This window comes from Nerophis ophidion, linkage group LG19 (genome assembly GCF_033978795.1).
Source record: "Nerophis ophidion isolate RoL-2023_Sa linkage group LG19, RoL_Noph_v1.0, whole genome shotgun sequence".
NCBI lineage: Eukaryota > Metazoa > Chordata > Actinopteri > Syngnathiformes > Syngnathidae > Nerophis > Nerophis ophidion.
In genome coordinates, this window is record NC_084629.1 from 31,851,986 (window position 1) to 31,877,631 (window position 25,646).

The 25,646-nt window shown below is 43.2% G+C and overlaps 1 protein-coding gene across 2 annotated transcripts in view; it reads left to right on the top strand.

The window, feature by feature from the left end:
* Positions 1-24,278, top strand: part of bcor (BCL6 corepressor) — a 97,231-nt gene extending 72,953 nt beyond the window's left edge. For both annotated transcript variants that reach the window (XM_061879839.1, XM_061879840.1), the window contains 5 exons: positions 15,248-15,414; positions 17,092-17,237; positions 20,418-20,495; positions 20,610-20,766; positions 23,188-24,278. In XM_061879839.1, coding sequence (XP_061735823.1) covers positions 15,248-15,414; positions 17,092-17,237; positions 20,418-20,495; positions 20,610-20,766; positions 23,188-23,542 — 903 coding nt within the window. In that variant the 3' untranslated portion in view covers positions 23,543-24,278. The remainder of the gene's footprint in view (positions 1-15,247; positions 15,415-17,091; positions 17,238-20,417; positions 20,496-20,609; positions 20,767-23,187) is intronic.
* The last annotated feature ends 1,368 nt before the right edge of the window (positions 24,279-25,646 follow it).

Consider the following 25,646-nt stretch of genomic DNA (forward strand, 5'->3'; position numbering starts at 1 on the left):
TCAAGGAACAAGACATGAAGATCTTTTCCTTCTTTTTTCGCAGTCTGGATTTGATGCCATATGATGCTGTTATGTTCGAGGCATCCAGAGAAGCCTGCTATACCAGCCTTTTGGATTGATGTATCAATGAAGTGGTTTTGCTTCAGATACTTTGTTAGTCGCTGTGCCAATATGCTGAAGAAAATCTTGCCTTCGATGTTCAGAAGGTTTATTTGGCGAAACTGTTCAATGGTGGTCGAGTTCTTTTCTTTTGGGATAAGCACTCCTCCCGCTTTTCGCCAGGCTTTCGGGATGATCTGCTTGTCCCACACCACTCTCATGTTTTTCCACAGGAATTTCAGAACCTCTGGAGCGTTCTTGTAGACACTATACGAAACACCATTAGGGCCTGGTGCAGATGCCGATCTTGCCTTTTTTTCTGCCTGTTTCACCTCGCTCAGCTTGGGAGGGCTGACATCAACCTGATATTGTGCGGGTGATATCGGAGGGATGTCAGTGGGGACAATGATCGGTTCATGTTTTTTCTCATCAGTATAGATGGTTCTCAGATATTCTTCAACCTGGTCTTTTGATGTTTTCAGAAATCCACTCTTATCTTTTGTGAAAATCTCTTTCACAAATTTAAAGGGGTCTTTGTAGAAGTCGGTTCTGGCTTTTTCTTTCTTCTTCCGACGCATCCTTAGGCTTTCCGCTCGACGGAGTTTTGAGAGCCTCTGTTTTAGTTCTTCTTGAAGGAGGTCGATGCCTTCCCTTTCTTCTGCTGTCGCCTTTCTCCACAACTTCCTTAGCTGTCGCCTTTCTCCACAACTTCCTTAGCTGTCGCCTTTCTTTTACAAGTAGATGGATTTCTTGAAGCCGACGAGATTTGGGGGCGGGATGCATGTCTTTCTTTCTGACTTGTTCCTTCACTCCACATTTCTTCTCTCCGTAGCTGTAGATTAGGTCACCCATCTTCTCCAGCTTCGTTTCGGCTGATCCTTTGATGTTACGTAGGATAAGGCTTAAGTCTATGTTGATGGTTTCCCACTCCTTGCTGTTAGACTTCGGCCATTTCACCAACGGCTTACGTCCTTGCATGTTTTCCTTTTTGCGGTGTACTGGGTATGGTCTTGGACTGGTAGTTCTGCCTGAAGCTTCCTCCTCATCCTGCGGGGTGCTGATGCTCTGCGGACTGTGGGTTTCTTCCTGCCGCTGAGTTTCATCCGACTGATTTAACCTTCTTCTTAACAGAAGCCGGTCAATGCGGGGCCCTCGGTTAGTGGTTTTCAGGCATTTCTTCCGTCCTTGGTGAACTTTAAGACCATGGGTTGATGTTACTTTAGCCCATCCACACACACACGTCTGAAGAACATGTCCAACTGCTGGGTTCTCAAGAGTATTACTACTACCTTCATTCATTGTCGTGTCCATTCCAAGGGTCGTTACCGGGAGATCAGCCTGTGAGTCTTCTTGCGCCCCTGCTCTCGCAGACTCTAGGGGTATTCTTCTTCTTGAACTTTCTGTAGCCAATTTAGGTGGCTCTTGTGCCCTGATAGGGTGACGGAGCCTGCTGCTGTGGGTAGCTAGCCCATAACAGCCCCGTTGGGGTCTATTTCCTCCTGTCAGCTGTCTCTCCAAGCTGTCACATGGTCTTTCCCTTGTCGTCAGCTGCACTTTCACAACAGTCACTGGGTTTTTCTTCCAGAAGATCAGTAAAGCAGATAGAACTAGATGTTTCAATCCCTTCGGTAAGTAGGAACAGTCTTGACGGTAGCAGTCGGTGTGGAGTGGTGAAAAGGAGGGTATGTATGTCATTGGGGTCTTCAGGTGGGCACCCTGCTTCATCGACGTTTCGTTGATTTGAAGCCCACGACGTCTCCAGAGGGCTCAACGGTGTGCCTAGCATCCCAGGTACACCCCCCTCCATGCCATACCCTCCACATCCTGTTGGACTATGCATGGCAGGGTCGTCCTTTTCCCTGAGTCAGGCCTAAGCCTGACCGCATACCATTGTCTCTTATCTTACTGCCCAGTTGGGGTCCTTGCGCTTAATCCAGAGCCAGTTGCTGGCTTTTTCAGCAGCATTTGACATGGACTTGATAGTCTGTTGGAGAGAGAATAAGCGGCAGAAGATGGATGGATGTAAGCATACTCTACAAAGATACAAAAAATTGCTATTGTGACATCTAGTGGACACATTTGAAATAGCAGTTTCTTTCATTCAAACATTTTGGTAAATTTTTATTCTTAGCAAACTCATCCCTCTAGGCCGGATAAAACCTGTTTGTGGGCCGTACGTTTGACACCCCTGACCTAGTACATATATAGTCGGGGGGTAAAAGTGCCGTGATTTGGAATGATTTCATTCAGGAGATAAATAGACAGAGTTGTTGACTTTGGACCACAGGGAACTTTGACACACAAATGTAAGAAGCATCCTGAGCCCTAAGCACCTTTTATACCGCCTCGCTTTGTTCAGTCATCACAAAATGGGACAAAGTTGACCCAACAATTTTGCACCTTCTGAAATAGAAACAAATACAGGATGGTATTTGTGTGTAAGGCAATGCGGGGACCGTGGTATGAAGCTGCGCTAACATCATTGGACGCTATCTCTTTTTACACCGCCTTTTAAAGCGGGGAATGTTGCACCTTTTTCCAGGTCAGTGCGGAAATCAGCAACGCAGATATAGCGGGGTCAACGTCCGGATTTAGCGGCTTCGTAGTTGATATCAGAGGCGTATTCTGCTCACCAGGGTGGGGGTGTGAAGTTTTAACACCTACTGCTCACTTCACCCGCGCTGTCGTGTTGTTAGAAATTGTTGCGAGTCCCTTTCACACCGGGAATGTTGTGCTTTTTTTCTTACTTGGCTAATCAGCGCGAAAAGCACAAACTCAAAGTCGAGCTATGCGGATTTAGCAGCTTCAGGTGAGGTACCACAAGGGTAAGAAGTGGTCCTGTATCAAGTTAACACTGCATTTTTCTGCTTTGTGAAGGAGTATCTCAAGCTCGTTGGGTATTTGTAAGTGAATACCAGCATCAGGATGTGAGGTGACTCAGATGGTAGAGGGGTTGACCGGAAACTTAATAATAATAATAATAATAATGAATTAGATTTTATATCGCGCTTTTCTATTTTTAGATACTCAAAGCGCTCATAGAGAAGTGGGAACCCATCATTCATTTACGCCTGGTGGTGGTAAGTTATATTTGTAGCCACAGCTGCCCTGGGGTAGACTGACGGAAGCAAGGTTGCCAGTTTACACCTACGGCCCCTCCAACAACCACCTATCATTCATTCACCAGTGTGAGCGGCAATGGTGAAGTTTCCTGCCCAAGGACACAATGGCAGCGATTTGGATGTCAAGAGGCAGGGAGCGAATCTGCAACCATCAGGTTCCTGGCACGGCCGCTCTACCAACTTCGCCATACTTGAGACTTCCTGGTATGAGTCCAACGGCTTTTGTGTCCTTGGGCAAGGCACTTCACCCACCTTGCTCTCAGTGCCACTCACATAGGTGTATGAATGTAAATTATGTTGGTTTGGTGGAGACCATATCGTGGCAAAATGGCAGTCATGTTTCTGTGCCTACAAAAAAAGGGTTTTATGAACCTAATCCATTATTTTTGCCGTATTTGATGGTCTAGAGCGCACCGGTATATAAGCCGCACCCATTAAAAAAAAAAAAATTCCACCACACCACACTGAGCCACAGTTATATACGTTGTGAAATTAGTAATTTACACAAAGATTTTGTAGATATTTATTTATATATCTTAATTGTTTCCAAACAGTGTCAGTAAAACGCCAGATCAAACAAAACAGACACCATCGTCATGGACCCATTAGCCACGGAATGCAAGCTCTCCAATCAGCTAAACAGACTCAATAACTCCACGGTGACATTTTGGTGAATTTACTGAGGAATTTTGTGAAATTGAAACAATTCAAAATGAATGCCATTGTAATTTAATAACACCAACATGGACACTCGTAAATGTGTTAGCATATTAGCTCATGCTAACAACGCTAGCGTCATTTCATTAAGATAGCACATACAAATATGTGGGAAAACACTTTTACAGACATCAGAGATGGGACGTTTTAGTAAGTACAAACAGTTTTATTTATATTGTACAACTTACAAACGTTGCCTGGAGTGATGAATGACGAATCCATAGGAGCAGAAATGTTATGCACGGCTGGAAGACGAACGGCACTCCGGTTAAGGAAAAAAAGAAGCCATCTAACCATTACCATTTTTAATTGTCGCTGTTATCTGAGAAAAAAATAATTAATTAGCCGCATCGTCTTACAAGCCACAGGGTTCAATGTGTAAAAATTAGTGGTTTATAGTCCATAATTTACAGTCTATACGTTGTGAAATTAGGTATTGACACAGAAATATTTTTGAAAATGTTTATTTACATACCCTTATTGTTTCCAAACGGTGTCTGTAACACACCAGTAAAACAGATGTTTAAACAAAACAGACGTCATGGACCCACTAGCTGCGGAAGCTAGCTCTCCAATCAGCCAAACAGATTCAATAACTCCATGGTGATGTTTTGGTGAATTTACTGAGAAATTTGAGAAACTGAAACAATACAAAAAGAATGCCTCCATAAGTAAATAATACTAACACAGAAACTCGTAAACGTGTTAGCATAATAGCTAATGCTAACAACTTGCTTCATTACATTACGATAGAACGGACGATGGCAATATGCATGAAAACCCTGCTACAGACGTCAGAAATGGGACGGTTTAATAAGTAAGAATTGTTTTAGTTATACTGTGAAACTTAGAAACGTTGCTTGGAATGATGAATGAAGAAACCATATGTCTATAAACGCTGTGTACGGCTATAAGACAGGAAGGCACTTGTCCAAAACCAGTGAAGTTGGCCTGTTGTACATAGCATTATTTACCAATCCTAAATTAAAAACAAATTACAGTTATTTGCAAATCCTTTTCAACTTATATTCAATTGAATGGACTGCAAAGACAAGATATTTAAGGTTGGAGTTGAGAAACTTAATGTTTTTTTTTGCAAATAATGATTAACTTAGAATTTAATGGCAGCAACACGTTGCAAAAAAGTTGTTGATAAATGGCTTTCGCTTTGCATAATAGAGTTGTATCTTGCACTTACAGATGTAGCGACCAACTGTAGTTGCTAACAGTGGTTTTCTGAAGTGTTCCTGAGCCCATGTGGTGATATCCTTTACACACCGTCACTTTTTGGTGCAGTATCCCCTGAGGGATCGACGGTCACGGGCATTGCCACTTACGTGCAGTGAGTTCTCCAGATTCTCTGAACCTTTTGATGAAATAACGGACCGTAGATGGTGAAATCCTTAAATTCCTTGCAATAGCGGGTTGAGAAATGTTGTTCTCAAACTGTTTGACAATTTGCTCACGCGTTTGTTCACAAAGTGGTGACCCTTGCCCCATCCTTTTTTGTGAATGACTGAGCATTTCATGGAAGCTGCTTTTATACCCAATCATGGCATGCACCTGTTCCCAATTAGCCTGTTCACCTGTGGGATGTTCCAAATAAGTGTTTGATGAGCATTCCTCAACTTTCTCAGTCTTTTATTGCTATGTGTGCCAGCTTTTTTGAAACATGTTGCAGGCATCAAATTCCAAATGAGCTAATATTTGCCAAAAATAACAAAGTTTACCAGTTCAAACGTTAAATATCTTGTCTTTCCAATCTATTCAATTGAATATAGGTTGAAAAAGACTTGCCAATCATCGTATTCTGTTATTTTTGTACCATTTACACAACGTGCCAACTTCACTGGTATTGGGTTTTGTACTTTCGAATGAAAGCTCAGTTTAAAGAGATAGGCTCTGCAGCACCTGCTGCAAGCAAACTTGTCCAAAATATGGCGCCATAGCACAAACAATATGACCTTTTCAGTGCTTGTACTTGTTTTTTTATTATAAACGCCAGCAAATATAAATACACAAATTAGCCGCATCGTTTTACAAGCCACAGGGTTCAAAGTTCCAGTTGAAACTTTCGAAAAGGAAGTCTGCATTTCCGAGTTCCTTTTCATACAAATAAAATGCACCATAGGTGTCACACCTGACACTCACTCCCCCTGCTGTTGTGTTGACAGCAATTTTTACAACTTTAACACAGCAAGTTAGAGCCACAATGTTGTGCCTTTTTGCCATGGAGCTTGTCACTGGCAAGCACCAACATGAAATAGGGGAGTTGCCATTAATTCTCATGTTGGCTGGCCAAGATGTCGTCCAACTAGATGTGACAGTATCCTGGCTTCGCTGGGTTCTTTGTGGAAGGCACTACCAATAGTTCCTACCTAGTGTACTGATTTATGCAGATAAAGTCATCCCAAAGTTGTTTTTTTTGGGCAAGGCTTTTAACTTATTTTAAAATGACAACTAAAACCGTTTCTCGCCCGGAAAAGGGTGGAATGCCATCTCCAGGTTGGGGAAGAGATCTTGCCCCATGTGGAGGAGTTGAAGTACCTCGGAGTCTTGTTCACAAGTGAGGGAAGAGTGGATTGTGTGGTCAACAGGCGGATCGGTGCGTCGTCTTCAGTAATGCGGACGCTGTATCGATCTGTTGTGATGAAGAAGGAGCTGAGCCGGAAGGCAAAGCTCTCAATTTACCGGTCGATCTATGTTCCCATCCTTACCTATGGTCATGAGCTTTGGCTTATGACCGAAAGGACAAGATCACGAGTACAAGCGGCCGAAATGAGTTTCCTCCGCCGGGCGGCGGGGCTCTCTCTTAGAGATCGGGTGAGAAGCTCTGTCATCCGGGAGGAGCTCAAAGTAAATTCGCTGCTCCTCCACATCAAGAGGAGTCAGATGAGGTGGTTCGGGCATCTGGTCAGGATGGCTCCCAAGGGAGGTGTTTCGGGCACGACCGACCGGAAGGAGGTCACGGGGAAGACCCAGGACACGTTGGTAAGATTATGTCTCCCGGCTGGCCTGATAACGCCTTGGGATCTTCCGGGAGGAGCTGGACGAAGTGGCTTGGGAGAGGGAAGTCTGAGCTTCCCTGCTTAGGCTGCTGCCCCCGCGACCCGACATTGGATAAGCGGAAGAAGATGGATGGATGGATGGATGGAAGGAACTAAAACCGTTTAGAAAAATGTGAACATAAGACGACAAGTTTTTGAAAAAATATTGTAAGCAATGATGATGGAATACATTGCCACCTGCTGGCTTGGCATGTATGTTGCAGCGTTCTTTTTTGTTTAAATTGGTGTCTATAAATTAAAAAAAAAGGCAAACCGTCTTGTGTGAGGGGGAATTTTTTTTTTTTCACGAACATGACAAACACTCACTGATTTCCATCACGTTCGCTTTTAAAGTGGGGACGTTTCTTTGGCGGACTTGAACGCTGCGGCATTAGCAGCTGCTGTGCAGAGAGGGAAGGTTTTTGCGGAGGCAGTAACAAATGACAGTCCCTTGAATTAATGAGCTTTGCACGATCCTCCTCGTTAGGACTGTTAGCCGCGAGCTCACGCGCTAAGCGGGCCGTACGACCATCACATTAACAGATGCAAACAAGATCTTGTTTTTCCCCTATTCAGTCTTTTATTTTTATATTCAAGGGCGTCTAAAAAAAGACATTTATTAGAGGTTTATACTACACACACACAAACACACACACACACACACACACACACACGAAAAGTAATTATCCTTTCAGGTATTTTTGTTTATTAGCTTTAAAAACAAACACACACTTGTCCGAGCGTGTCCCCTGGACCGGCGCGCGGTGCCTGAGCGCGCCAGCTTGTATGCGTGGCGCGTAAGCGGAGGCCGCGCCGCAAGGGGTTAAATGTCTGAGTGATGCATTGATTGCAGGCGAGCGCGGGGAAGCATTCTAGAGAGGGAGATTAGAGGACGGAGGGTGGAGGAGGGAGGAGGAGGGCTGTGCACGCGAGTGTGTGTGCGCGCGCAGCGTCTCATTATACTGTGGAGATGTGTGTGCGCGCGTGTGTGCATATCTGGCGGGAAGCCGGGGCTCTCGTGCTAAGCTCCTCGCTCTCTCCCAGCGATATTAAACACGGCTCCTGAGGTTTAGCGCTACACCTCCTCCACACACACACACACACACCTACCTTCATCAGCGGCACATAAACACACACATTCTTGTATTTCTTACCTTCTTGAGACCTCTGAATAGTGCCTACCTCTGTAGGACCAGCCTTTAAAGATCCATCCATCCATTTTCTACCGCTTATTCCCTTTGGGGTCACGGGGGGCGCTGGAGTCTATCTCAGCCACAATCGAGTGGAAGGCAAAACACGGATTGACAGACAACCTTCACACTCACATTCACACACTAGGGCCAATCTAGTGTTGCCAGTCAACCTATCTCCCCGTCTTTGGAGGTAGGAGGAAGCCGGAGTACCCAGAGGGAACCCATGCAGTCAGAGAGAACACGCAAACTCCACACAGAAAGATCTTGAGCTTGAACCCAGGACTACTCAGGACCTTTGTATTGTGAGGCACGTGCACTAACCCCTGTACCACCGTGCTGCCTATTTGTTACCTTCCTGAGACTTCCGAATAGTGCCTACCTCTGTAGGACCAGCCTATCTAGCTATGTAAAGATTTGTATTTACAACATTAAGGTACTCTCCTGAAAGAATCAATAAAGTACTATCTATCTATCCATCCATCCATCCATCTATTTATCTATTAACAATACATACGTACTATGCAAATATAAAAAAGCTTGTTGTGAAAAATGAGTTGGAATTTCACAAGTAGAACTTAGAATCTTGGCATTTTTATAATAAAAGTTGTAGTTTTCCTTATCCAAGTCAAAGTTTTACGAGAGAAACTGAACATTTGTGCAATATTATGATTAAAGTTGGAATTTTACTCTAACTGTCGCAATTTTACAAGAAAAGCTTAACATTTTGGCCATTTTATGAAAAAATACTTAATTTTACTCGACAAGTCACAATTTTATGACAAAACTGTAACATTTTTGGCAATATAATAATAATAATCTGAATTTTTACTTGGCAAAATTATGACATGTCATAATTTTACTCAAAAAATGTCAGTTTTACAAGAACAAAAAAAATTGCATTATTGTGATAAAAGTCAGAATTTTATATGACAAATGTCATCACCATTTTACTTAAAAAACAAATAATTTTACGAGAAAATATTGCGATATTACAGAAACAGAAAGAATATGATAAACTCTTCCCAATTTTATAAGAAAAACTGATTTCAGTTAAAAAAAAAAGTTAAAAATATTTGGGGGGGGGGAATTGGTTTTTAATCTTTCTTATTTACTTCAAGTTATTAATGTATGAGGGAGCATGGTGGAAGAGGGGTTAGTGCCTCTGCCTCATAATATGAAGGTCCAGAGTTCAATCCCGGACTTTGCATGTTCTCCCCGTGACTGCGTGGGTTCCCTCCGGGTACACCCGCTTCCTCCCCCCTCCAAAGACATGCACCTGGGGATAAAAAAAAATAAAAAAACATAGGTTGATTGGCAACACTAAATTGGGTGAATGTTAGTGTGAATGTTGTCTATCTGTGTTGGCACTGAGATGAGTTGGTGACTTGTCCAGGGTGTACCCCGCCTTCCGCCCGAATGCAGCTGAGATAGGCTCCAGCGACCCCCCACGACCCCGAAAGGGACAAGCAGTAGACAATGGATGTATGGATGGGTGTTACAGTATGTCTCTTTATACATATTCATCCATATCCATATATTTGACAGTCAATTTTTTGGGGAGCACCCTATTTTTGACATATTTCATCACCAGCGGTGGAAATGAGACATTCTCTATTAGATGCAATGTTTTTTTGTATTGGGACCATGATTTCGGTCCTAACTTGTTCACCGGTTCTCATATAGAAGGTACTTTTTCTTGTTGTTGTCTCAAGAAGGATAGAAATACAAGAACACTCACTCACACACGCCCAAGCCTAGCCGTCAGTTACACACACACACAAACGCACGCACACAAAATGGAATCCCCCAGAGGGGAGGCTTCGGCACAGTGCTCGTGAATCTCTTTCCAGCAGGCAAACGGGAGTTCTGGCGGCGAGCAAAAACCAGTTGGCACGTCCCCCCTTTCCCTCCTTCTTATTCACACACTTCTTCTTCTTGCACGCACTTGTTCACTTCTTTCCCCGGTACCTCCCTCCTTTCCTTTCCATTCCTTCTTACTTGGCCCAGATCGTCCTCTAAATCACTCTTATCGCCACACACACACACACACACACACAGAGACGCGCACACACACGCGCTTTAGGCCGCCACCCACGACAAGCGCCCACCCTTTCATCTCTTGTTATTGTCAGCTGCGGCCCAGCGGACGGCCCCGGCAGATCTCATCCGCAGACTCATTAATCTGTCATCTGTCGGGGTGTTGCCTTCACCGCCGCGGCCCTCCTTCCGCCCGCTCTTCCTCCACCCCCCCCAGCGGCTCATCCCGCCAGTCTGCTGCCCTCACTCTCCCACCCACTCCTCCTCCTCCTCCCCCAGCCGTCCTTTTTTTTTTGCCGAGAGCGCGAGATAAACACTTGGAGCAGCTGGAGGGCGAGAATTAGCATAGAAATGGAAGTTTGGAGTCATTCCCCAGGTTCAGAGGAGGGAGGTCTCAGCGGTGGGCTGTTAGGAGGACGTTATAGCGGTGGCGTTTTACGTGCACACATGTACACACACACTTTTAAAAGATTGGGGTACCCCTTATTGACCTTTAGTGTTGTCCTGATACCAATATTTTGGTACTCTTCGATACTTTTCTAAATAAAAGGGACCACAAAAAATTGCATTATTGCATTATCTTTATTTTAACAAAAAATCTTAAAGTACATTAAACATATGTTTCTTATTGCAATTTTGTCCTTAAATAAAATAGTGAACATAAGACAACTTCTCTTTTAGTAGTAAGTAAACAAACAAAGGCTCCTAATTTAGCTGCAGATATATGTAGTAACATATTGTGTCATTTTCCATTCTATTATATTGTCAACATTATTAAGGACAAGTGGTAAAAAATGAATGATTAATCTACTTGTTCATTTACTGTTAATATCTGCTTCCTTTCTCTTTTAACATGTTCTATCTACACTTCTGTTAAGATGTAATAATCACTTATTCTTCTGTTGTCTGGATGCTTCACATTAGTTTTGGATGATACCACAAATTTGGATACCAAGATCCGATACCAAGTCTAATTCAAAGTCCCCATGTGTCCAGGGACATATTTCCTGAGTTTATAAAAAGAATATACATTTAAAAAAAAAAAAAACGATGTGATGCCAAAAAATAGCGACGTAATCCTAGTAGTATCGACTAGATACATTAATTTACTTGGTATCTTTACAGTGTATGTTAAGTGTAAATCCACCATGGCGTTTGTTTACATTTTGACGCCGGTGAACTACGGTGTGTAGTGAAGCATGTTTAGCTATTCCTCGTCCTGCAGTGATAATGATACATTAAAACTTACTTTATTTGTCACCATGGAGGCGAGGATTAGTGATTTAGAAGTAGCTAAAACACTGCAGACTGCGGATGGACTTTAGCCGCTAGTTAGCCATGTCTTAAACCACCGTTTCAGTGTTTATCATTACTTTTAAAGCCAAAATGCATCTGTTCTCCATTTTCTGTCCACACACTGTGTGTGCTTGTAAGTACTCCGTGATTGTGTGCTACCGAACATGCTCTTCTGTTCGTAAAACCTGCAATGTCACAATCTGATAAGGTGTATGGGGGTGCGACAAACTAGTACTTTTCGGAGTGGGTATGGAACCGAATGCGATTCATTAGTATCGCGGTACTATACTAATACCGGTATATCGTAAAACTCTAGTGACATTAGTGGTGCCCCCTATTGGTTGTGGTTAACATGCTTTGGAAGACATGCTAGCCTACGCAATACAGTAAAGCTATCCTCGAATGAATGTACCTTTTCCTCAATGCTTTTCAACCAATCTTTCTCCATTTTCATAGACCTGTGCTCGTCAGTCCAATAGAGGTGCGTACCAAATTTTGCGGTTATTCGGTTATTGCCCAACTCTCTAAAGTTACAGTGAGTACAATTAGGTGCGTGGGAAATTTCAAGTCAATCGGACATAGTTGCATAAAAAATGATAGCAAATACATGTTTGATAAACATTCACCTATTTGTGTGCAGTGGTTCAGGGGTAGAAAAAAGTAAAAAAAAAAAATGAAATAGATATTGAAAACCTAATGGTTGACATTTGTGGCGCGGTCAAAATGTTTGGAAGAAAAGCTAGCACATGTAATACATGGCAAATAGAGATGTCCGATAATATCGGACTGCCGATATTATTGTATGATAAATGTCTTTCTGTGTTGGCCCTGCGATGAGGTGGCGACTTGTCCAGGGTGTACCCCGCCTTCCGCCCGATTGTAGCTGAGATAGGCGCCAGCGCCCCCCGCGACCCCGAAAGGGAATAAGCGGTAGAAAATGGATGGATGGATGGAAATGCTTTAAAATGTGATATCGGAAATTATCGGTATCTGTTTCAAAAAGTAAAATTTATGACTTTTGGTGTGGGTTCACACTGTGAACCCACACCAAACAAGAATGACAAACGCATTTCGGGAGAACATCCGCACTGTAACACAACATAAACACAACAGAGCAAATACCAAGGCCCCCTTGCAGCACTAACTCTTCCGGGACGCACCAATATACACCCCCGATACCCCCTGCCTCTCCCACCTCAATCTCCTCATGCTCTCTCAGGGAGAGCATGTCCCAAATTCCAAGCTGTTGTTTTGAGGCATGTTAAAAAAAAATAATGCACTTTGTGACTTCAATAATAAATATGGCAGTGCCATGTTGGCATTTTTTTCCATAACTTGAGTTGAGTTATTTTGGAAAACCTTGTTACATTGTTTAATGCATCCAGCGGGGCATCACAACAAAATTAGGCATAATAATGTGTTAATTCCATGACTGTATATATCTGTTTCAGTTCATATCGGTAATTAAAAGTTGGACAATATCGGAATATCGGATATCGGCAAAAAAGCCATTATCGGACATCTCTAATGACAAACATCCTCAAGTTGTAAATGTACATTTTACTTGTTGTCAGCCATGTTATTTAACCAATCTTGCTCCAATTTTCTCGGCATGTTCTTGTCAGTCCCTGAAAGGTGCTTACCAAATTCTGTGGTTATCTGGCTAAACTCCGTAAAGTTACACCGGGTGTTTTGAAAGAGTATATGTTGAGCTGTGTGTGAAATTTCAAGTCCATCCGGGGCTACATACAAGCGCCACCGTATGGTGTATTTGTATTTAAAAAAATAGTAGCACCGACATAGGTCTCATGTTTTAAAACCTATTTGTGTGAAACTGTTCAATAGTAAAAAAAAGAAAAGGTATTAAAAAAACAAATAGAATTCTGTGAAAATAAATGGGACATTGTTGGCATTTGGGTTGTCGTCAAAATGCTTTTTAGATCATGCTAGTATATATAATACAAATATCCTTTGAGTTTTATATTCATTCGTCACATTGTCAATGACCTATAAACAAATGGCGGCCATATTTTCCTACCAATCTGATGTATATTAAATAAATGACTTATGGACAATTCGCCAAGTCCATGCCGTGCTACCGAAAAGACATTTAGCTTGATAGTGGCCATGTTTTATTAGTCATCTTGTTCAGATTTGACACACATATTGGTGTGTAACAAATTTTGTAGTGAGTTGCCTGAACCCACTAAAGTTGGGGTGGGCTGTGCGAGAAATATTTAGTCTGTGGTTTCATGAAAGCGCCACCAAGTGATGTTTGTCAGGCAGCCTTATCTTCCCAAAGCGGTGTCCTAATTTTGTCACACGAACGTACATATGTATTAATACAGGGGTGTCAAACTCAAATACAGAGTGGGCCAAAATTTAAAACTGAACAAAGCCGCAGGCCAAGGTTGAACAAATTAACCAATAGGGACCCAAACAAGTTTTGCATTGAACAAGGAAGGCTTATATACAGTAACTTTATAGTGACATGCAAAATCGATAGTAATAATAATTAAAAAATATCAATGGCATATCAAATAACATTTTAATACAAATTTAATGCCTCTTTTCTATTTGCAGCCTTCTGAGGTAAATATCAAAATATATTGTAGCGTCCCGAAAGAGTTAGTGCTGCAAGGGTTTTTGGGTATTTGTTCTGTTGTGTTTATGTTATGTTACAGTGCAGATGTTCTCCCGAAATGTGTTTGTCATTCTTGTTTGGTGTAAGTTCACTGTGTGGCGCATGTTTGTCACCGTGTTAAAGTTGTTTATACGGCCACCCTCAGTGTGACCAGTATGGCTGTTGACCAAGTATGCTTTGCATTCACTTATGTGTGTGTAATAGCCGCATATTTTATGCGAGTGGGCCTGTATGCTGTTTGTATGGAGGAAATGCGGACGTGACGACAGATTGTAGAGAATACTAAAGGCAGTGCCTTTAAGGCATGCCCTCAATATTGTTTTCCCGGTGGAAATTGGGAGAATGCTTGCTTTGGGAGATTTTCGGGAGGGGCACTGAACTTGGGGCGGATTGGCAAGTGTGAGAAATTGCGTTGTTACAGCTGCTGTGTAATAACGGCGGGCCAGCTATAATGTTAATTTGATATTGCCTCAAGGGCCAAATTAAATTACATGGCGGGCCAAATTTGGCCCGCGGACCAGAGTTTGACACCCTTGTATTAATATGTCAGGATGCACGTGTGCAAAATCCGATTTTATCAGTGCAGAGCGGCGGTATCCGCACGCGTTTCCTCAGTTTAGTAGCAGCAGACACCGCGGCGGTCCAATAAAAGCCAGCCCCGTCTATTTTCATGCTGGATGCCGGCCGTCGCCGCCCGGAGACTCCGAGAAAACATTTCCAGCTCTTGAGTGCGTCTATCAAATCTCTTTGTTCCACTTCCATTACGCGCCGCTCGCTGCCCGGGCCCGCCATGACTGTCTGCCACAGCGGCACACACACACACACACACACACACACACACACACATCTGGCAGGCGACGCGCCGGTTGAGTCATAACTCGTTCTCCTGGACGCGTCCGCCGCCAGCTGCAGCATTATGGGGAGCGCTTGTGTGCGAGTTTTTATGTTAGTCCGGCGCAGGAACACGCTCATTTCCCCTCCCCTCCTCTTCCACCCATAATTTGCCTGCAACAGGGAACTTTGCATGCAAGAAGCCGTCTGTCTTTGTACGACTTTGCGCTGAACTCGGGCGCTTGTGTTGGCTCCCTGCAGGAGGTGGTGCTCTACTGCCTGGAGAACAGAGTGTGCGAGGTGAATCACCGTGACTACGCCGGCTACTGCGCCCTCCACGAGGCCTGCGCCCGGGGCTGGCTCAGCATCGTCCAACACCTGCTGGACTACGGCGCCGACATCAATTGCAGCGCACAGGACGGCACCAGGTACGTAGACCTCAAACGCGTCTTGCACGCAATGGGGGGGTCACGTCAGGGCTGAGTCACATGCCTCATCAGTTGCCAAGATCGTGAGCGTGACACACGAGCCGCGCAGGTTGAAACAGGATGCCGGAGATATACCTGAAGATGTAACAATCCAGGGATGCATCTGTCACCTCACTTCACTACATTCAGAGAAAAATTGTGTGCCTTATTTAATTTCCACAAATTGATGGGATTTTTTGGGGATGATTAAACTGTAATTTTGCAACTTCGCCACTGGGGGGAGCAACTCTATTTATGTTGTACATTCCTACTGCCCGAAAGCAGCTGAGGTAGGCTCCAACACCCCCCCCCCCCCCGACCTAGAAAGGGATAAGCGGTAGAAAATGGTTGGATTTCTTAACAATTGGCACTGAATGAAACAAAATGGTAGTACATTTCTGTCTAATAAATGTGCCTCAATATTTGTGTTCGTTGGAGATACAGTGGTACAACTTACGAGCTTGATTGGTTTTATGACGGAGCTAATAACTCAAAACATTTAAATTAACATTGCCCATTGAAATGAATTGAAATAAGTTAAATCGGTGCTTGGCCCGCCAAAGCAGCACAATTTTAACCTGTAACGAGCCTTTTAGAAAGAAATCACAATTGTAAACAATGCAATAGAATGTCCTAAAAATTACAGTAGTTTTAGTAAAGTAATGTAATAAATGTACATAATTAAACTTAGAGAGTAGACTTATTTCTTTGCGGCAGCTTCTCCATCAAGCACACCATCAGCAGCTTCTTTATATTTTCATGGATAAATGTCTGCCGTTTAGATATTTTTAAAGCATCATTCGCCGGCGTTAGACTCATTCTGGACTAGCAGTGATACGCTCGAAGTCGATAACATTTTTTGTCTTTAATTGAATAAATATCCACTTTTTCTTTTCAACACTGTTTCACAATTCCTTCCCATGCTTGGAAAAACAGAATTATGTCCATTTCTAGATGTAACCTAATGCGAGTAAGTCAGATCTTACAGTGGCGTCGTCCAGTGGGATACATTGTCGTCATCACTTGTATTATACTAGGGGTTCTTAAACTTTTTGATCTTGGGGCCAGGGGCCTACTCAAATATTAACAGTGATTTAGTAATCTTATTTTAAATTTTAATTGTATTCCATAATTATACCTATCCTACTTACAGTTTACAACCTTGTCAAATGATATGAAACCATGTTTACATCAAAAATATTATGTATTGGCTTAGGTCAGCCTGATTAGAAAAATAAGAAGTAACCAAATATACTGCATAAGAAGGAACTCATAAATGACACAAAATGTATGCACATACAGATAGTGTATGTTGTGCTATAATATTTAAGTAAACTGTTAATAAAATTAAATTGCAAATGAAAATGCAGCTTTACCACTTAAGTCATATTTTTTGCGCTGAAGAAACTTCTCTATCACTTTAGTTTCAGAATTCTTCTGCTTGTTTGACATTGTCATTACTGCCACAAGTGGTGTGAAAGTGTATTACAACTGAGTACCGCTGCAACCCATACGGACCACAGCTCAGAAACAGATATTCCGCGGCCCAACAATGGCCCTATGTCTAAGAAACACTGTACAATAGCACGCATATTTGATTTCTATTCATTAGAAATAATTGCGTCTCCATGTTTGCAGGCCCATTCATGACGCCGTGGAGAACGACCACCTGGACGTGGTTCGCATCCTGCTGTCCTATGGGGCCGACCCCACCCTAGCCACGTACTCTGGCCGAGGCCTCCTCAAGATGACCCACAGCGAGCTCATGGAGCGTTTCCTTATCGGTAAGATGTTCTTTATTGCTACTTTCACACAACTGGAAGTTTACCACGGTACGGTTTAGGGTGGAAGTCCTGGATCAGGCTTGTTTTTGCACTGCTGGATGGTGATGCATAAATATCACATTGTAGCAGCGTGACACCTTGTCATGCAGACCAATCACTCTCCACCCTTTGGGGTAGACCCACCCCAATGGTTGGTGCCCTGACAGAATGGTGCCTAATAGCAATAAATCAGTCACTGCTCTGCCATTTTTAATGAGACGAAAATTGCGGACTGGACTGAGCCTCGTGGGGCGGCAATAGGACTATGCCACCCAGTGAGGATGGGGGCAGGGCGGCCACCTCACATTTGTAACACAGCCGGGAAGTTTGGGGCTGTCGGCGACAAGCAACCTTGGATAACAAAAAAATATCACAAGGTTGAAAAGGAGACATTAAAATAAGTAGAAACTGGTGGCTGGTGGGCGCTTTAGCAGCTGACGAGAGTTCAAACGTTAAAGCAGCTCTCAGTCCCCAGACGGCCCGATCCTGTTCGCTTGTTCTTTCAGCTCCCCGACCTCTGCACAACCTGTTGCTCCGATTCTCTCTTTGCAAATCCTCCGCCACCAGTTACCCCCACCCCCACCCCCCGCCTCTCATGTCAGCCGCTGTCATCCCGTCTTTTCCACTCCGGCAGGCGCCCCCTCCCCCCACCCCAGCCCCCTTCGACCACCTGTTAGACAGGGAGTTTGAGCCCGCAGGAGTGCGTGCTGTTGCCTCTGAGCTCCTTTAGCTGGTTACTTAGCAACGCCGACCGTGTTTGCTCAGCCTACGTGAGGAAACGGGCTCAATACCGTTCCTGTTGGGGCCTGGGTGTGCCTTTTTTTTTTTTTTTTTTTCTTGACTTGGTCTTGGTAACTTGAGACCGGGAAGCCTTGAGGTTTTGGATCCAATCCAAGTGAAAATATAAAAGATCATTTTCAATTCATTTTTTCCTCACACGACTGCGTGGATTCGCGTAAGCCGGGCGTCTCCAACTGGTAGCTGGCGGGCTCTTGGTAGCTTGCCACCTGTTTCTAAATAGCTGGCCAGAGAATTAGGTACGATAAGCACTTTGCTATTTTCATATGCAATGACACAAAACAATGCAATAGAAGATGGTAGCTTACTTTTACAAAAACGTTTTAGTTGAGAACCACTAAAATGTATATCAAAATCTTTTTTGCCTATCATATGCAACACAACACGGGTAGATTTTAGTCCGCTGATCCCATAGTGACAACCGTTGCAAGCCAACAGTTTACTCCTCAACAATTGCACACTAAACAATGAAAATGTATCACAAGTAAGTGTTTCCTCTGCTCTTATTCTACTGACAAATACACTCAATCAATCAATCAATCAATGTTTACTTATATAGCCCTAAATCACTAGTGTCTCAAAGGGCTGCACAAACCACAACACAAACACTACGACATCCTCGGTAGGCCCACATAAGGGCAAGGAAAACTCACACCCAGTGGGACGTCGGTGACAATGATGACTGAGAACCTTGAAGAGGACGAAAGCAATGGATGTCGAGCGGGTCTAACATGATACTGTGAAAGTTCAATCCATAATGGATCCAACACAGCCGCGAGAGTCCAGTCCAAAGCGGATCCAACACAGCCGCGAGAGTCCAGTCCAAAGCGGATCCAACACAGCAGCGAGAGTCCCGTTCACAGCGGAGCCAGCAGGAAAACATCCCAAGCAGAGGCGGATCAGCAGCGCAGGGATGTCCCAAGCCGATACACAGGCGAGTGGTCCATCCTGGGTCCCGACTCTGGATGAGCAGTTCATCCTGGGTCTGGACAGCCAGTACGTCATCCATGCCCACAAGGGAGAGTGGGACATAGGAGAAAAAGAAAAGAAACGGCAGATCAACTGGTCTAAAAAATGAGTCTATGCTAGAGTATACAGATGAGTTTTAAGGTGAGACTTAAATGCTTCTACTGAGGTGGCATCTCAAACTTTTACCGGGAGGGCATTCCAGAGTACTGGGGCCCGAAATGAAAACGCTCTATAGCCCGCAGACTTTTTTTGGGCTTTGGGAATCACTAATAAGCCGGAGTCCTTTGAACGCAGATTTCTTGCCGGGACATATGGTACAATACAAGCTGCAAGATAGGATGGAGCTAGACCGCCACATGGTGGCGCTGTCCTGTAACCCCGAGAATGGGATTGACTTGAAATTTCTCACACATCTCAACAGGCTTTCCCAAAACACCTTCTGTAATAGTAGGGTGTTTAGTTGAATGCGTGGTTTGAGGGGACTGACCAGCACATGTGTGTAAGGGCTGAGCAAGATTGGTTAAAAAAAAAAACATGGCCACAATCAGCCAAAACGCTAATTGTCCATAAACTATGGAATGATTATACAATTTTGAGGATATATGAACTCCACGTTTGCTAGCATGTCTTCCAAAGCATTCTGACCACAACCCATAGGGGGCGTCCTTAATGTCATTGACAGAAATGAATGCTGTTTAAAAAGAAGGTATACTCGGCCGACTAGAGAGAGAGAGAGAGAGAGAGTGCAGAGCGCGTAAGCGAGTGATGGCCGCCTGCCCTCCCTCCACCTGGTCCCACTCATCTGGAGGCCGTTAATCCCTCCAAACACACGCCAGACGCCCCACGCCTCAGCGCTGGCACAAAGCCCAGCTCTGATTCGCCGAATGTGTGCGTGCGTGCGTGCGTGTGTGTGTGTGTGTGTGTGTGTGTGTGTGTGTGTGTGTGTGAGTGCGTGCTGAACACACACACTTTGCTCTCGCCGCCGCTTATCCAGCCTCCCTCGCCTCCATGTTTGTTTCAAGCTTTGTGCGTGTGTGTGTGTGTGTGTGTGTGTGTGTGTGTGTGTGTGTGTGTGTGTGTGTGTACGTGCGTGTGTGCGTGCACGTGCGTGTGTGCGTGCGCCACAGTAAAAAAAAAAAGCGGTGTGTGGTTCTTGTTCCTGGCAGCCGTCTGCAGCCTCGCTCTGAACTCAGCCAGCTTTAACCCAGCAGAGACGGTCACTCCCTCCCCCGGAGTGAAGCCCCTGACCATTAGCCCCCCTTTTACCGCCATTTATCCATTCGCTGCTCTTGTCTCCAAGGGCAATTGTTTGCCTCGTTGCCTGTCCCCCGAGCTCCCGCTCGTGAGTCACGTGCTCCTCTCCTCTCTCCATAGATTATTTCGCTGACCTTCAGGGCCGCGCGGATGACGACCCGGGGCTTTATTGGGAATTCTACGGCAGCGCGGTGTGCGGTGAGTACCTATCACCGCTTTCCCCCTGAGACTTCTATCTTCCCACGTCAGCTCACGCGCTGCATATTTTATAAAGAAATAAATAAATATTTTCTATTTATTTGTTTGTTTTAGAGTCCGCAGAGGAGGGCGGCACCGCCTACGACATCCTGGCAGATCCGCCGGGCCCTGACGATGAGGACGAGGACGACAAGAGGGAGGTGTTTGAGTTTGAGTTCTCCGACCGGCCCCTGCTGCCTTGCTACAACATCCAGGTGTCCGTCTCTCAGGGGTGAGCGACCCACCACCAAGTGGAAATGTGTGACGTAAAGCACGTGCGATGTGTCCGGTGCGAGGATTTTAAAATGCATTTCTGTTTGAGTCCCGCTTCCATGCACGGGTCGAGTCTGCTGTCATTGGTAGATATTTTAGTTGGAGCAACTGTCAGTCAGAACCTGGCGAGTAACTTGCTTATATTTCTTTATGGGCTATTTTAGGATCAAATGTTGAACAGAAAGAAATCCAGAACAGAAAGCATAAATGAAAGTGATATTGGAATGTTTATGTTTTAAAGCATATTATATTATATGTAGCCTTAAATAGAAAAATGGTTAATTTTAGTTTTTTCTGGAAAAAGTAAAAACATTCAGTGTAAAATAAGCTTAATTTAAAAAAATATTTTGTTAAAGGGGTCATATAATATATTTTTTAACAATTAAAACACTAATATATAAAGGCGGTTCTTAAATTATTAGATTATGTTTTACATAACAGGATGCGGGGTTTTGTGGGCGGTCTTTTTTACGTGCCTCCACTTTGACATCAACTTGTCTAAAAACAAATTTTGTCGTTTTTAGCGCCTCAGATCTACAAGTTGGAACCATACACTTCTTTGTATTAGAAATTACAACAGGATGCATGTGCATGTACGAGCCAGTCTGCCCCACAACAAGAGGATAGCTATAAAAAGAAGGATCTTATGGACTACAGCGTCGGATTGCAATGGCGGAATCGAGCAATGCACTTTGAAAAAATTTCAACTATATACAGACATATCCTCTGATGTCATAATTAGGGGAAAACGTTGCAAATTGGGAAAATTCCAAACAGCCTGTTGGAAAAAAGGCAAGATTTTTTATAATCAGCTCCGCCATGCCGTCATGGCTTCATTTCAAATTTTGGGGATTTATGTAGATCCCGAACACACAAAAACAGGCACTAATAGGTAAACAAAAAGTGGGTTTGCATGATAAATGTTAAATAAAAATGTAAAATTAATGTTAATACTGAAAAAATAACTGAATTTGTCAGTCCCCTAAAAGTGTATTATTTTAAAATTAATTGTTAATAATATATCTATATTTTTTAAATAATTAAATCCAAAATATTTAGGAATAATATAATTTTACCGAAATAAAAAAAAAACTTAAAAAAATAAAATAAATAAATAATAACTTATATTTAAAAGTATTTGATTTTTATTTTTTTAATAATTAAACTTAAAATTATTTGCATGATGGAAAAATTGAGGCTGTTAATTTAAATACATTTAAATGTATTTTGACTATTTCTGTCATCGGATTAATCACACTTTGAAATTTGGATTATTTTGCGATTAATCACAGTAAATTATGATAACTCAGGGGTTATTATCCGCTTGCATGTTTGAAGTTAACTTTAAAAAAGGTTGCAATATCTGGACATACATGCAATTTTGTTTTCAGAATCATACAGAAACATGTTTTAAAATATTTTACTAGATGCACATAATTCAGTAATGCGGACGTTGTATCGATCCGTTGTGGTGAAGAAGGAGCTGAGCCGGAAGGCAAAGCTCTCAATTTACCGGTCGATCTACGTTCCCATCCTCACCTATGGTCATGAGCTTTGGGTCATGACCGAAAGGATAAGATCACGGGTACAAGCGGCCGAAATGAGTTTCCTCCGCCGGGTGGCGGGGCTCTCCCTTAGAGATAGGGTGAGAAGCTCTGCCATCCGGGAGGAACTCAACGTAAAGCCGCTGCTCCTCCACATCGAGAGGAGCCAGATGAGGTGGTTCGGGCATCTGGTCAGGATGCCACCCGAACGCCTCCCTAGGGATGTGTTTAGGGCACGTCCAGCTGGTAGGAGGCCACGGGGAAGACCCAGGACACGTTGGAAACACTATGTCTCCCGGCTGGCCTGGGAACGCCTCGGGATCCCCCGGGAAGAGCTAGACGAAGTGGCTGGAGATAGGGAAGTCTGGGCTTCCCTGCTTAGGCTGCTGCCCCCGCGACCCGACCTCGGATAAGCGGAAGATGATGGATGGATGGATGGATGGATGCACATAATTTATTTAATTTATTTCCGTAACCATCTGCGGTTAAGGAAAAGGAACATGTATGGTCAAAATAAATTGTGATTTTTCTGCTTATATACATGATTGTCATATGTTTTTGTGATTACGCTATTTTTGATAAACCCCCATTTTAAACATTTTTAAATTGTAATTGTACATTTCAAATTATTTAAAAGGTATCATGCTATTTGAAATTAAGCTGTTGAAGCCATGAATTTATCGATGTTCAGTACCATGCCCAAAGCACACTTCCGCAGTTATTTTATTGAAAGTAACTCAACAACGGCGTAAGATGATGAAGTCAAATGACAGGAGCTTGCTCAATGTGATGCCCCAACTGCACATTTCTCATCCAGGTTTTTTTACCTCCCCCAGGCCCAGAAACTGGCTCCTCCTGTCCGATGTCCTCCGCCGGCTGCGCATGTCGGCCCGCGGCTTCCGCCAGGCCTTCCCGCACATGGAAGTGGTAACGGTGGCCGAGGCAGAGTTCTACCGGCAAGCATCTCTGTCGCAGCTCTTCTCTTGTCCCGAGGAGCTGGAGGGTTTCCACCCGGACAGCAAGGAGCTGTTGGACCTGGTGGAAGACAGCGCCGAGCTGGCCGCCCTGCTGGGCTCCACGCTGGAGTGCCTGGACGACCGCTGGGACCACGCTAGGGACAAACTGAAGGAGAAGATCAAGGCCGCCGGACAGGTGGGCCTCATCCTGAACCCGGGACCCAATAAGCACTGATGCTCTTGCAAGGCTTTCCGGTGTTGTGGTGCACTGTACATAAAACCTACTTTTGGACCTGCTGGCTGACCTGTCAGCTTAGCCATACGTTTGACTCTCAATAACTGACGGTCATATTTTTTATAAATTAATATATGTACAAATAAGTAAATAAAAATGGATATATGTATGTACATCTCTGTATACATGTGTGTACATAAAAGATTTCTTTCTGATAATGCTAACCACTGACAAGTGTGTCAGCAACAGGATGGCATGTGTGTCGCTGCCTGTGCCATTGAATGTGCTATTTTGAGTTCATATAGGGAGCACATGATGTACAATTCTTTTGTCTGCCCCCTCCCTCGAAGACTTCAAAACAGGAGGGGCTATTTTGTTTTATCTTTTTTGTAATGTTCAAATCGTGCTTCCCGTCAAGTCTGTAATTTAACAAGCGGATCTGCAGCGTTGATTGTATAATAAAGTTTTATTGTAATACTGATCCTCTACCCATTTGGCAAAGAGCTTGTGTGTATATTTATATACATCTATGTGTATATATATTTAAATATATATACACATATGTATATATAAGACAGTGAGGCTACTGCAGTAAAATCAACTTTTTTGGTGTTTGTTTTTTGTTTTTGTTTTTTTTATTTTATTTTAACTTTGTAATTAAAATATCTCCTAATTTGTATTTATATTTTACAAATGAAGTTGCTTTAAAATAAATATACAAACTGCAAGATGACAATTGTGTGTGCTGTGCGGTTGCATGTAGAGCTGGGGGACTAAATGGGGGGCTAAATGAATTAATTGGGTGTCGGTGTCAAATTAAACCGTTTAGCCAAATTGTCCACGACTATTCAGCGGGATCAGATACAATCCAACATTGCCATCTTTAGGAATGCAATTGTATTGTAGCTGCACTTTTGTCTCTGCAGCCATGCCCCTCAATAACATCCTGCAAGGATGCTGGGACCAACAGCGCCATCCAGTGTCAAATGTGCTAATTGCGCTGTTTCAGAAAGGAGTGACGTGACCTCTTCTGCCTTCCTCCCGGGAGCAACCAAGATAGGTTAAATGTTGAAATTAATAAATAAACATTTAAAAAAAAAAAAAAAAGCTACCGTGATAGGCTCCATCCACCTCGCTACCCCGAGAGGGACAAGCGGTAAGAAATGCATGGATCATTGTGGTTTATGTATCAATTGCAATATTTCAAGATATATGTTTAATCGGTTTAATTTATTAGCGTATTTCACTATTTTAAATATAAAGGTTGAAATGTACAAGTCAACATAGCATATCGTCATCGTTTCATCATTTTATTTTGTAAAATAAAAACAAAAAAGTTATGGTCCTCACTTCCTGTCATAAGGCAGGGGTCGGAAACCTTTTTGGCTGAGAGAGCCATGAAAGCCAAATATTTCAAAATAAATTTCCGTGAGAGCCATATAATATTTTTTTAACACTGAATACAACTAAATGCGTGCATTTTTGAGTAAGACCAACATTTTTAGGGTGTAATAAGTTGGGGCGGTATAGCTCTGTTGGTATACCAACCAAGCTATAATTGGGGGTTGCAGGTTTGATCCCCGCTTCCGCCATCCTAGTCCCTGCCGTTGTGTCTTTGGGCAAGACACTTTACCCACTTGCTCCCAGTGCCACCCACACTGGTTTAAATGTAAAAATTTGATATTGGGTTTCACTATGTAAAGCGCTTTGAGTCACTAGAGAAAAAGCGCTATATACTTCACTTCTTATTCTTTTTAATAACACTGTTATTCTAAAGCTAACCAATAATAAATATAATACTTCTTACCATTAATGCAACTTCTTGAACAGGTGCGATAGAAAATGAATGGTTGGATTATAATGCATGTGAATGTTTTATAATTTGAACATTATCTTCAACACTGTGATTACCAGCAGAATTATTCATTACTTATTGTGTTAAGCAATGTCAGCTAAGATTTATCTGAGAGCCAGATGCAGTCATCAAAAGAGCCACAGGTTCCCTACCCCTGTCATAAGGTATAGTATAATTTATTGACCTTTTATATGTTCTACAAACCCCGTTTCCATATGAGTTGGGAAATTGTGTTAGATGTAAATATAA